Source organism: Schistocerca gregaria, chromosome 1 (genome assembly GCF_023897955.1).
Source record: "Schistocerca gregaria isolate iqSchGreg1 chromosome 1, iqSchGreg1.2, whole genome shotgun sequence".
Classification (NCBI taxonomy): Eukaryota; Metazoa; Arthropoda; class Insecta; order Orthoptera; family Acrididae; genus Schistocerca; species Schistocerca gregaria.
This window is the reverse complement of record NC_064920.1, coordinates 1,077,466,662-1,077,480,970: the sequence shown is the minus strand read 5'-3', so window position 1 is coordinate 1,077,480,970 and position 14,309 is coordinate 1,077,466,662. Positions and strand designations below refer to the sequence as shown.

The 14,309-nt window shown below is 43.7% G+C and overlaps 1 protein-coding gene and 1 non-coding gene across 5 annotated transcripts in view; one reads left to right on the top strand and one right to left on the bottom strand.

Annotated features, from left to right (window-relative positions):
- LOC126281745 (uncharacterized) overlaps positions 1–14,309 on the top strand; it is a 221,055-nt gene that overhangs the window by 166,202 nt on the left and 40,544 nt on the right. For all 4 annotated transcript variants that reach the window (XM_049980961.1, XM_049980943.1, XM_049980935.1 and 1 more), the window contains exon 11: positions 13,746–13,856. In XM_049980961.1, the coding sequence (XP_049836918.1) occupies positions 13,746–13,856 (111 nt within the window). The remainder of the gene's footprint in view (positions 1–13,745; positions 13,857–14,309) is intronic.
- Trnaa-cgc (transfer RNA alanine (anticodon CGC)) lies at positions 1,551–1,623 on the bottom strand. Its single transcript has one exon. It is a non-coding gene; the product is annotated as a tRNA-Ala (tRNA).

The following is a 14,309-nucleotide window of genomic DNA, read 5'->3' as shown; positions in this document are numbered from 1 at the left end:
ATTTAGAAAATGAATCACAGATCTGTTTTCACATGTGGCGGCATTTTTAATTACGGTTGACATTTTAAAGAAGCACTACAGAGCACATGTCGGCAGCAGTGATCTGAAAATGGTGTACATGTCTTCCCCTTGAGTCAAAGCAACTGCCGCGCATGCTCGGAAGTCCGATCATAGCACTGTCACGGATAGAAATAAAAATGGAACTTACTTTGTGGATGACCCTCGTACATTGAGGGACAGTCCCCATCTGCGTGTTTCAGATAAGCTGGTGTTGGTGGGAAGGATCCAGATGGCACAGGCTTGAAGCAGTCATTGAAATGAAGGATGTTGTGTTGGGCAGTGTGCTCAGCAGCTGGTTGGTTCAGCAGTTTCTTGGCAACATTTTCTCAGTGGCCATTTATGCGGACAGACAGCTTTTTCAGAATGAGATTTTCACTCTGCAGCGGAGTGTGCGCTGATATGAAACTTCCTGGCAGATTAAAACTTCTGGTAACCTCCCCCAGGCTGTGGTTAAGCCATGTTCTCACAATATACTTTCTTCCAGGATTGCTAGTTCTACAAGGTTTGTAGAAGAGCTTCTGTGAAGTTTGGAAGGTAAGTGTGCTGGACCGAGACTCGAACACGGGACCTTTGCCTTTTGTGGGCAAGTGCTCTACCAATTGAGCTACCGAAGCACGACTCACATCTGACCCTCACAGCTTCAATTCTGCCAGTACTTCATCTCTTACCTTCCAAACTTCACAGAAGCTCTTCTACAAACCTTGTAGAACTAGCACTCCTGGAAGAAAGGATATTGTGGGAACATGGCTTAACCACAGCCTGCGGAGTGTGCACTGATATGAAACATCCTTTCAGATTAAAACTGTGTGCCAGACCGAGACTCGAACTTGGGACCTTCTCCTATCAGCATATCAGTGCACACTCCGCTGCAGAGTGAACATCTCATTGTGGAAACCTCCCCCAGGCTGTGGCTAAGCCATATTTCCACAATATTCTTTCTTCCAGGAGTGCTAGTTCTGCAACGTTCGCAGAAGAGTTTCTGTGAAGTTTGGAAAGTAGGAGACTAGGTACTGGCAGAATTGAAGCTGTGAGGGTTGGACATGAGTGATGCTTGGGTAGCTAAGTTGGTAGAGCCCTTGCCCTCAAAAGGTAAAGGTCTCATGTTCGAGTCTTGTTCTGACACACAGTTTTAATCTGCCAGAAAGTTTCAGGCAGCTTGTTGGGTGTCATGCCCACATAGAATGCAGAACAGTGGTTGCAGCTTAACTTCTAGATCACACGACTAGTTTTACAGGGATCCATGCCCCTGATGGGGTAGGTGATGCTTGTGTCCAGACTGGAGTATGTGGTGGTGGTGGTGGGAGGAGGATGTATGTGGTTGTGGTGGTGGTTAGTGTTTCACGTCCCATCGACAACGAGGTCATTAGAGACGGAGCGCAAGCTCGGGTTAGGGAAGGATTGGGAAGGAAATCGGCCGTGCTCTTTCAAAGGAACCATCCCGGCATTTGCCTGACGCGATTTAGGGAAATCACGGAAAACCTAAATCAGGATGGCCGGAGACGGGATTGAACCGTCGTCCTCCCGAATGCGAGTCCAGTGCGCTAACCACTGCGCCACCTCGCTCGGTGGAGGATGTATGGGACAGGTCTTGCATCTAGATCTGTTACAGGGATGCAAGCCATGAGGCAAAGGCTTGGGAATAAGGGTTGTGTAGGGTTGCACAAGGATATAGTGTAGGTTCGGCGGGTGTGGGAATACCACTGTGGGAGGGGTGAGAAGTAGAGTGAGTAGGGCATTCCTCATTTCAGGGCACAGCGAGGGATAGTCACAACCCTGGTCCAGAATGTGATTCAGTTACTCCAATCCTGGGTGGTGCTGAGTCATGAGGGGAATGCTCCTCTGTGGCCAGAAAGTGGGATTTTGGGGGTTCACTGGTGACTTGAGAGATATGGCACACAAGATCTGTCTCTGTACATGATTGGCGGGGTAATTATGGTCTGTGAAGGCCTCAGTGAGACATTAGGTGTATTCTGAGAGGAACTGCTAGTCACTACAGATGCATGGCCATGGTGGCTAGGCTGTATGGATGGGACTTCCTGGTACGGAATGAGAGGCAGCTGTCACAGTGCTGGTGGTTGCTAAGTTTGATAAGGACAAAGGTACTGATGTAGTTGTCTTTGTGGTAGAGGTCAACAGCAAGGAAGGTGGCTTATTGGGTGGAGAAGAGTCAGGTAAAACAAATGGGTGGGAAGGTGTTGAGGCTCTGGTGGAATGTGGATAGGACGTCCTCACCCTCGATCCAGATCGCGAAGATAATATCAGTGAATCTGAACCAGGTGAGGGGTTTGGGATTCTAGGTAGATACAAAGAATTACTCTAGATGGCTCATGAATGGGTTGACATAGGATGATGCCATATGGTTGCAGATAGCCATACACCGCATCTGTTTGTAGGTGTTGCCTTCAAAGGAGAAGTATGGGGGAGGGGGGGGGGAGGAGGAGAGGATATAGTTGGTCATGGCGACTAGGTTGGAGGTTGTGTGTTTGGAATCCATCGGGCATCGGGAAAGGAAGTGTCAATAGTGGCAAGGCTATGGGAACTAGGGATGTTAATGTAAAGGGAGGTGGCATCAATAGTGACAAGCAGGGCACTGTGTGGTAGAAGAACAGGAACTTTGGAGAGCTGGTGGAGGAAATGGTTGGTATCTTTTACATAGCAGGGTAGGTTGCAGGTAGTAAGCTGAAGGTGTTGGTCTACAAGAGCAGATATCCTCTCAGTGGAGCACAGGACCAGCCACAATGGGGCATCCTGAGTGGTTTGGTTTATGGATTTTAGGAAACATGTAGAAGGTAGGAGTGCGGGGAGTGGTAGGAATTAGGAGAGAGATGGACTTTGGAGAGAGGTTCTGGGATGGGCCTAAGGATTTGAGGAGGGGCTGGAGATACTCTTGGATTTCTGGATTAACATCACTTTGGCAGGGTTTGTTGGTGGATAAATGAGACAGCTGGCAGAGTATCCTTGCGCTTCAAAACAGAAGTGGTGGAGCCTTTGTCAGCAGATTGGATTATAGGGTCAGCGTCAGTTGTTATATGGAGGATTGCAGTTCTTTGTGCAGATGAACATTACCTTGCATGTTGATGGGTTTAGGTAATGATAGCGAGGCAAGGTTCTAGGTTCTGGTAAGTTAACAGCGAGTACATAAAATGGAGACTGGGAACATAGTCTGCAGTGGTTTTCTGATGCCTTCTGCAGTTCTGGAGGCCGCCTCTAACATGGGATACAGACGCCTTTCGCAGCCGCCCAATCTGGTCAGACACTGCATGAGAAGTTTAGTTTGGAAAATGAAAGACCCCTAGCCCTCGAAACCTAATAGCGTCAGGGTCAGAAAATAACAAAAGTTGACCAGATAGGAAAGATAAAAGTGAGGAGCCTAGCATAAGTAAATGGAAAAAATGCCAGAACTCAGCTCGGGGCCTCATGGTCACCAGCCACATACTCACTGGGTGAGAGTCCCTGAGGATTCCCTGGCTTCCTCTCGTTTTAAATCAGTAATCAGTATCTGGAGGTAAAATAGTCCCTCTTTTTGGATCTCCAGGGGGGACAACTTCAAAAGGAGGCAAAATATCAAAACAAGAATGGGTACCTGGAATGTTAGAACTCTTCTACAAGCAGGAAAACTAGAAAACCTTAAAAGAGAGATGTAAAAGAATCATCTGTATCTTGTAGGAGTTGCTGAGGTGAGATGGTGTGGAATGGAGAGTTACAGTCAGATGAATATTTATTGTACTCCTCAAGAGGAGAAGTAAAAGGAATGAATGGAGTAGGAATGATTATGACAAAGGAATTGGCTAAATGTGTGGAATATGTGGACTATGCAAATGATCAGGTTATTGATGTAAGGCTGAAAGGAGCACAAAAAGATTTACTGATTGTCCAGGTGTATATACCAACTTCAGAACATGATGACCAAATTGTAGAGGAAACTACTATATAATAGACAGAATAATGGACAAAAATAAAAAATGCTGCAAAATAGTAATGGGAGACTGGAATGCCATTGTGGGAAAATGGAAAGAGGGAAACATAGTAGGCAGTCGTGGTCTTGGAAGAGAAATGATCGATTGTTTCCAGAGCTCACAGGTGTCCAGCCGGATGCTACTGTTGAAGTCCCACGATATTTCGGCGAATAACCTTTCCGCCATTATCAGGTGTTTCTGATGGAAAGGTCTGTCCGCTCACTGTCGGTGTTATTTATGTCCGTCAGTCAGGCTTCGGTTCCCTGCACCGACGGTCTGATTGCGGCCGCTGACATTCCAATTCCGAGTGCCGACACTACTATTGCGGCTGCCAACGATCCATTTTCGGGCACCGAGTCAGGTCCACACCATCCCCGGCGTCTTGCCGGGTGGTTGAAGATGCAAAATCCCATAGAGTGTCCCCGGCGGCCATCGTGGAAAGTTCTTGTGTTCACTTGAGGCGTGACTCCTTGATGGAGCTAAGTAAGGGTTTCCGTGCCTTGCTCAGTTGAAAACCTGTGTCTCGGTTTATGAGATTGTCCGTTATGCAAATTTCAATGCCCACCTTGAAGATGCTGTCCCAGTAGAAGCTGGTAGGGGCCAGAATCTTGGTCTCTGCGTATTTCACATTGTGTCCAGTTTCCAAGCAGTGTTCTGCCTAGGTGTGTGTGCCGTTGGTGTTCTTTGCAGCAGTCTTCGACTGTTCGGATCGTTTGACTGATGTAGGATTTGCCGCAACCACATGGAATATTATATACGCCCGCTTTCTTGAAGCCAAATCCGTCTTTCACCGTCCTCAGTAAGGTGCGTATCTTGGATGGTGGTCGGTAGACCGTGTCAATTTTGTGTTGTTTTAGCAGTCTCCCAATTTTTGACATCAGGTTGCCTGCATATGGTAGAGAGGCAAGGCCTGGTTCATCATCTTTAGACTGTTCTTTATCTGGGTTTCCGCTGCGTTTCCATCTTCCGAAGGCTGTCTGGATCTGTCGGCTACTGTACCCATTCTTGGGGAACACATTTTCTAGATGTTTAAGTTCTTTGTGTAGATTGTGTTCATCCAATATCGGGTATGCCCTGTAAACCAGTGTGTTGGGTATCCCGTTGAGTTGTGCAGGATGGTGGCAACTCGAGGCATGTAAATATCAGTCCGTATGTGTAGGTTTGCAGTACATGCTATGACCCAGTGTGCCATTAGATCTCCGCTCTACAAGTACATCAAGAAAGGGCAATTTCCCTTCCTTCTCGATTTCAGTGGTGAACCGTATGTTCTCGTGGACTGAATTTAGATGTTCTAAAAATGTCTGTAGCTGGTCAGGCCCATGGGGCCAGATGACAAACGTGTCATCCACATATTGGAAAAAACGCACAGGTTTCCGATCGGCCGCCATCCGATCAGCCACTTGTAGTGTGCGGGACCCGTGTGAAGAGTGACACGACATCAAAGCTAACCATGATGTCTGTTTCTTGTAGGCTCAGCTTCTTAAGACGACAAACGAAGTCCGCTGAGTTCCGAATATAGTGCTTGCACTTTCCCACATACGGTCATCTAATGATGGTGGAAAGATTATTCACCGAAATATTGTGGGACTGCAATGATCGGATCCAGCTGAACACCCGAGAGCCCTGGAAACAACACATACGCCAGGAAAGCCTCTGATCACATATAAATGATAGAGGTGATCAGCTAATTGACTTCTGCAGGGAAAGGCAGCTGATATTGGCAAATACATGGTTCAAGAATCACAGGAGGAGGCTCTGCACTTGGAAATCACCAGGGGATAAATACAGAAACCAAATCGATTTTATACTGGTAGAAGAAAGATGCAGGAATGGAATCAAGAAGGTGCCCACTTTACGAGGTGCAGATATTAATAGTGACCACAACTTATGTATGGCGACAATGGTGAAGAAGTGGGATCTAGAGAAGATAAGATCGAACTAAGAACAAATTAAAGAAATGCTGTCGTGAGTTTCTAAACACATTACGAGACAAATAACCACCTGACAATGCCAACGAGTACTGCAATATGCTGAAAGAAGGAATCATTAAAACAGGACAGCAAAATACAGGATATGTAAAAGGGAAAATAGCAAAAAAAAAGGAAAACATGGGTCACACAAGAAATGATTTCCAAGATGGAGGAGAGAAGAACATTTAAAAACAAGAACACTGAAGATGCAAGGAAGATGTACTGAAGGTTAAATACTGAACTGCAAAGAGAAACAGAGCAGGCTAGGAAAAAATGGCTAAAAGAGATATGTGATGCAATTGAAGAACTGGACAGGAAGGGAAGATATGACTTACTATACAACAGAGTAAAGACTATGACATGGGATCAAAACAGAGCAGGAAGTGCTACTATGGAAATTTTGAGCAAAGGCAAAGAGGTAGTGTACAAAGATCTTGACGATGTCCTCCAGATATGGGAAGAATATCTAAAAGAGCTATATGACACGGATCGCAAACCAGAAACTCTGGAACTTGAATCACTCAACAGTGTAAGCGATGACGAGAAAGGACCAACCATCATAATAGAAGAAGTAAAGTCTGCCATAGCTGCAATGAAAAATGGCAAAGTGGTAGGTACAGATATGATACCAAAATAAATATTAGAATGCTTGAACCAAGATGGAATAAGATAAATATTGAGGTTATGTAATAAAATATATGACAGTGGTGAATGGCCTGAGGACTTTCTGACAACAGTAATGATTCCATTATCAAAAAAACAAGGAACTAAGAAATGCAGTGAGCACAGGACAGTCAGTCTCATTTCACATGGAGCCAAAGTAATGTTAAGAATAAGTAATAAGAGACCTGAAAAAGTAATGGAGGAGAATCTTGGCGAGGAGCTGTTTGGCTTTAGACGGAATATGGGCACCAGAGATGCAATAGGGCTCCTACGAATCTTGGGAGAAAGGTTTAATGTAAAATGAAGAGACCTATGCATGTGCTTCATCAATCTAGAAAAAGCATTTGACAGTGTGGCTTGGGACAAGCTGGTCACTATAATGAGGGAAAAGAGAGTGGACTGGAAAACCAGAAGACTTGTAAACCCTTTATATCTTAATCAAAAAGCCTCGGTTAAAGTGAGAGGATAAAGTACAAACTGGATCGGACTAAGAAAAGTACTAAGACAGGGATTCTGTCTATCACCTACCCTTTTCGACCTCTACTTGGAAAATATGATTGACCACTGCTCATTAGATGACAAAGGAGTAGAAATTGGAGGAAGTAGAGTAGGGTGTTAGAGGTTTGCTGATGACATGGTCCTTCTCGCCACAGGGGAAAAAGAATTACAGGATTTAGTGGACACCATTGAAGCTAACGGAAAAAATTATGGAATAGTAATTAACCCAAAGAAAACAAAAGTATTGGCACTAGGAGGAAATAAAGAAATAAAATGTATGCTGAATGGAGAAATATTGGAACAGTTGCAAAATTTTAAGTATCTTGGAACAGCACAGAAATTGAAACAAGGATAGCAATGACAAAAGAGGCATTTTATAAGAAAAGGAGAATTTTCTGCAACAGTCTGGGCAGAGAACTCACAAAAAGACTCATAAAATGTCTTGTATGGAGTGTTGTTCTGTGTGGCCCTGAATCATGGACTTTGAGGAAGGAAGACAGAGAAAGGCTGGAGGCTTTTGAGATGTGGACATGGCGGAGGATGAAAAGAATAAGTTGGATGGACAGAGTAAAATATGAAGAGGTACTGAGAAGAGTGGGAGAGAGAAGACAGTTACTAGATGTAATAAAAAGAAGAAAAAAGAAGTTGGATTGGGCATATGTTAAGAAAGAATGGCGACTGATAAAAGAAGTTTTAGGAGATTATGTAGAAGGGAAAAGGAAGTGAGGAAGGAAGAGATTTCAGATACTGGATGACGTGATGGATGGTACAACATACAGCAGCCTTAAGAAGGAAGCAATGGATTGCAGAAAATGGAGAGGCAAAGGACCTGCTAATATAGCAGAAAACTGATGGTGATGATAACAGGGAGTGATTTTGGGGGCAGTGGGTGTGGATTGTGGCTGGGCGAAGGAGTGAACTGAGTCAGACAGGATTGTACATTGGTCTTTGATTGAGTCTGACTGGTAGGGCTGGTGACAAAAATGGGTTTCCACTGTAGAGACCACGAGAATGAGAGAAGGTCTTTAAGAAGTCCAGCATGATTGAATTTTGGAGTGGGTAAAAAGTAATGTGTTTGGAAAGACTGATACTCCCACTTACAAATTAGTAATTGATGGAAAGTCATCTAGTAAAACAGAATGATATCTGGGGTTCCCCAAGGTAGTGTCATAAGCCCTCTGCTGTTCCTTATGTGTACAAACAATTTAGGAGGCAATCTGAGCAAACGTCTTAAGTCATTTGCTGTCGTTTATTGTCTAGTAAACTCATCAGAAAATCAAAACAAATTGCAAAACAATTTAGAAAAGATACCTAAATGGTGCAAAAATTGGCAATTGACCCTAAATAATGAAAAGTTTGTGGTCATTCACATGACTGCTAAAAGGAATCCGTTAAACTTCAGTCAAACGATAACTCAATCTAATCTAAAGGCCGTAAATTTAAATAAATTCTCTTGACAGTTGCCATCCTTCCCATATCATACATTTCCTCCCATATGGCCTAGGCATTTGAGGCAAAGCTATTTGTTCAGATGCAGACTCTTTACACCGATACACCACCATTCCCACCTCAGCCTTCACTGGACATAATTACCCCAACTGCCTAGTTTGAAAGCAGATTTCCCAGGTCGTTACACCCAATCCTTGCAGTGCTGCCCCTCCAAAAACAACTTCGGAGCACACCACTGGTCACTCAGTATTATCCTGTCTGGAATGTATTAATCATTACTTTGACAATGCCATGACTTCCTACAATCATGCTCTGAAATGACATACATTCTGTCTGAGATTTTGCCCACCACACCTAGAATAGCTTTCTGTTGCCCTCCCAATCTCTGGGCTATTTTTGTCAGACCCTATACTCCCTCTACACCCATCTCCCTTCCCTATGGCTCCTCCCCCTGTGACCATCCCCACTGCAAGATTTGCCCTATGCACCCCCTCCTGCCACCAGCTATACCAGCCCCTGTAAGTAGCAAAACATATACTATCGAAGGTAGAGCCACCTGTGAAACAACACGTTATATCCCAGCTGTTATGTAAACACTGTTCGGCCTTATACATCAGCATGAATATCACCAAATTATCAATTGGGCTGTTTGCGCATAGGCGGACTGTGTATTCTGGCAACATGAAATATGTTGCAGAGCATACTCTACATGACAGTGGTGACCTCAGTGCCTATTTCATCACACACGCCATCTGGTTTCTTCCCCCAGACACCAGTTTCTTAGAACTCAGCAGGTGGGAACTATCGTTACAACATGTCCTTGGTTCTCGCCACCCACCTGGTCTTAATTTATGTTAGTGTCTTCCATCTGAGCATTTCTTCAAGGTAACTACTCCTTTCTTCACTCCGCTTTAGTTTCCTATGGCTTTAATTTTCTTACCTGTGTATTTTTTGCTGCCCCCTCCCATCTCTGTTATGTACAATGCACTTAGCTTTTTACTCTTATTAACTCGTGCACAATGTTAAGCTATAATCTATGCCTTGCATATTACCCTGTCTTCCACATTAAAGCTCTCAGGTTTTCAAATCTTGGCGGGTGCAGTCCTCAACAATCAGTCTTTCCTTCTCTTCCTGTGGTTCTATCCCTTTTCTTAGGCCTGTCCGTTCCTTTCCCTCACCCCTCTTCCTTCCCCATCAAACCTTCTGCCTGAAGAAGGAGCAAATGGTTCTGAAAGCTTGCCTAATCATAACCTTCTCTCATGTGTGTGTTCTGCCACTGCTTTGTGAGTAGATTTTTTATCTATCCAATTACATTAGTTTGTCAAAAATTGATTGTTTTTGTTGTTACAACTAAATACCTAGAATTACATTTAATTTGGGAGGAACACACAGAAAATGTTGTGGGGAAGACAAGCCAAAGACTGCACTTTATTGGCAGAACACTCATAAAATGTAACAGATCTACTAAAGAGTTTGCCTACACTGTGCATTTCCATTCTCTTTTGGAGTACTGCTGCATGTTGTAGAATCCTTTCCAGATAGGATTAACACTGTACATTGAGAAAGTTCAGAGTTGTGCAGCAAATTTTGTTTTATGACGAAATAGGGGAGAGAGTGTCAAGGACATGACACAGAATGTAGGATAGACACCATTAAAACAAAGGCATTTTTCTGTGCAGTGGAATCTTCCCAAGAAATTTCAATCACACACTTTCTCTTCCAAGCACAAAAATATTTTGTTTGCACCAAGCTACGTAGAGAGAAATCATCATCATAATAAAATAAGGAAAATCAGAGCTCGCACAGAAAGATATAGGTGTTCGTTTTTTCCATGCACTGTTTGAGAGTGGCAAGCACTTAAGTGTAATTTGCAAAAAGAAAGAAAAAGAAAAAAGAAAAGCCACCTACCACAGTGAAGCCAATCCAGCAGGATCTACAACCTGACCTCAAATCCTTAGGCCAATTCCAGAAAATCTCCACAGAGTCCCCGCACTCCCACCTTCTACATGCTTCCTAAAGTCCATAAACCCAGCCACTCAGGACGCGTCCTTGTGGCCGGTTATTGTGCCCCCAATGAGAGAATCTCTGCTCTCATAGACCAACACCTTCAACCTATTACCCGGAACCTATCCTACTATATAAAAGATATCAACCATTTCATCCACCAGCTCTCCATAGTTCCTGTTCCTTTACCACATGGTGCCCTGCTTATCACTATTGATACCACCTCTCTTTACACTAACATCTCTAATTCCCATAGCCTTGCCACTACTGAACACTACCTTTACCAGTGCTCGATGGATTCCAAAGCTATAACCTCAAACCTAATCCCCGTGACCAATTACAACCTCACCCACACTTACTTCTTCTTTGAAGGCAATACCTACAAACAAATGTGGGCTATGGCTGTGCACACCCACATTGCACCATCCTATGCCGACCTAGTCATGGGCCATCTAGAGGAATCCTTTATAACCACTCAGAATCCAAACCTCTCACCTGGTTCAGATTCATTGATATTATCTTCGTGATCTGGATTGAGGGTGAGGATATCCTATCCACATACCACCAGAACCTCAACACCTTATCAGCCCAACACCTTATCAGCCCAACTCCTTCTCAGCCCAACAACCCACCTGTCCCTCAATGATCTCCACTACAAAGATGGCTACATCAGTACCTCCATCCATATCAAATGTACCACCCACCAGCAATACCTCCACTTTGACATCTGCCTCCCATTCCGTTACAGGGAGTCCCTTCCACACAGTCTAGTCGCACTTCTGCAGTGATGAGCAGCCCTCTCAAAATACACTTAGGGTCTCACTGAGGCTGCCTCCCAATTTGTACAGAGACAGATCTCCTGTGCCATTTCTCTCCAGTCCCCTGCCAACTCATGAAGTCCCACTGTCTGGCCACAGAGGAGTGCACTCCTCATGACTCAGTACCACATAGGACTGGAGGAACGGAATCACATTCTGAGCCAGAGTTGCGACTACCTCTTGCCATGCCCTGAAATGAGGAATGTCCTACCCACTATCCTTCCCACCCCTCCTTCACTGGTATTCCCACGCCCACGGAACCTAAAGAGTACCCTTGTCCATCTCCACATAACTCCTGCCCCCCCCCCCCCCCCCCAAAGCCCTTGCCTCGTGGCTCATATCCCTGTAATATACCTAGATGCAAAGCCTGTCCCATACAAATACCCACAACCACTTACTCCAGTCTGGTCAGAAGCATCACCTATCACATCAGAGGCAGGAATACTTGTGAAACAAGTCATGTGATCTACAAGCTAAGCTAAACCAGTGTACTACGTTGTATGTGAGTATTACAACTAAGAAGGTGTCTGTCTGCATGAATGGATACCAACAAACTGACCAAGAAACAGCTGGACCACACAGTTGCTGAGCACACTGCCCAACATGACATTCTTCCTTTCAGTGACTGCTTCACAGCCTGTGCCATCTGGATCCTTCCCAACCAATACCAGATCTTCTGAACTCCGCAGATGGGAATTCTCTCTACAATATATCCTACACTCCCGTAACCATCCTGCCTCAACCTTCAGTAGTTATTGTCATTATCCACCTATCCCCTTCTGTGTTCCCATTCCACCACTACACAGCCTATATTCCACCAATGCAACCACAATCTTTTTACTTATTTATTTTTCCCTGCCCCCGCCCGCCCCTCCACCCACCCACCCACTCACCCTCTCTTTATAACTTTCTGAGTGCACCTAGCTGCCCCACCTTCTCCCTACCATGTGCCTGTATGCTCCCACAAACAGCAGTTTACCATCCCACCCCCCTCCCCATCCCGAGCCGTCCCCTTATCCCCAACACCCAGTTGCTTCTCCCATCATGTACTGCTGCTCCCAGGCTGGTCTTGGCAGCCAGATACTGTGGTCATGTGTATGTGAGTCGTGTTTGCGTGAGTGTATGTTGTCTATTCCGATCAAGGCCTGTTTGGCCAAAAGCTTTGGTTGACAGTCTTTTTGTTGTGCCTATCTGCGACTGCATCTGCGCTGTATGGTGAGTAGCAACTGTTCTTTTCATAATATTGTTATTATTTCATCCTGGATTTCCACTGTTTGATTTTCTTATGAAGAGCAGTCTTACAAACAACACTATAGTGTAGTTCAATGACAGGTAGTTGTTTAACTGTGTCCAATGCTTATTATAAAGCCTCTCATAAACACCCAAAATGCAGCACTGTTCAGCTGATTCAGTTATATCAGTGACATCTGTATGACACAAGCAGAAAAAGTCACATCTCGTTTCTTATTACTGAATATCATATTTAAATATGAAACTGTGTTTCAGCAGGTACACACACACACACACACACACACACACACACACCTTTTTGTGCTGAAGACAGCCTTATTGACGAGTAATGAATGTCATTCTTCCTTCTGGTATTATAATTATGTATGTAACTGTTCTTTTGGAACTGTAGTGGATTATGTACAACAAACTTCATGAGGGAAGAAATATGTTGTGAAGCAGAAGTGAGAATGCCCAGTTCCTTAAACAGATGTCTACAAGTTGGTTATGGATGAGCACCTCATATTATTCTTAAAGCAAGTTTTGAACAATGAAAACTTTCTTTTTTAAAAATGAGTTATCCCAGAACGTTATTTCATATGACATTAAATAGAAATGTGCAGAATATGTCAACTTTCTGATTTCTCCCTCCCCTAGATTTGAAATGATTATTAGTGCAAATGTGGCAGTCTTAAGTCATTTCAGGAGTTTCAAAATGTGTTTTTTCCAATTTAAATTTTCATCAATATGGACCCCCACCTTGTTTATTCCTCCCTATCCATGTGTTAAACTTATCATTGGTGTAAACCCCTAGATGTACAGACATGGATATGTTGTGTCTTTTTAAAATTGAGGGTGAGACCATTTGCAGAAAACCAATTATTGATGGTTTTAAGAACATTGTTTACCATTTCATCTGTTTCTGTATGTATGCTTGGATTGATTACAATACTAATGTCATCTACAAAAAGAACAAATTGTGCTTATTGTATATTAGGCGGAAGATTGTTTACTTTTATGAAGAACAGTAGTTGTTTACTTTTATGAAGAACAGTAGTGGACGTAAGATTTATGTTGCCATTTTATGTTTTTCCCAGGTATGCCAAAATTCTTGGAGCTGAAGTTTAAGTTTACCCTTGTCCTATGGGATGCCTGTGAACGGGAGATTTCAGCTTCAGTCACAGGCGAAGAAGCTGAGAAATTTCTGAGTGAGTATTTTGTTTAATTTTATGTAATTATTGCTGATTATGAAAATCAATGTGCTCTGTCATGTAGTTCCACATCGTGCTTGTGCGAAATGAATCTGCATTTCCATCTCATGTAAAGTAATAAATAATAAGAGTACTATACTTGTACAGTTGCTTTGGAACTAAGCATGCAAGGGAAATCCACACAGCGTGTACCAAATGAGCTGATGCACTGGTTAAGACACTGGATTTCCATTTTGATTGGTGGAGTCAAAATACCCATACAATCTTCTGTTTAGGGTTTGAAAGTGCTTCCCAAAAGCAAGTGCTTCCCAAAAGCAATTGAACAGACAATTCATTCAGTGAGGTCACAGCCATTTCAGTCCACTTTCCACATCCAACAGTCACATTAATGTGACCATCTGCCCAAAGCCTCAATAACCACATTTTGAAATACCCTATCTGGTACGGATC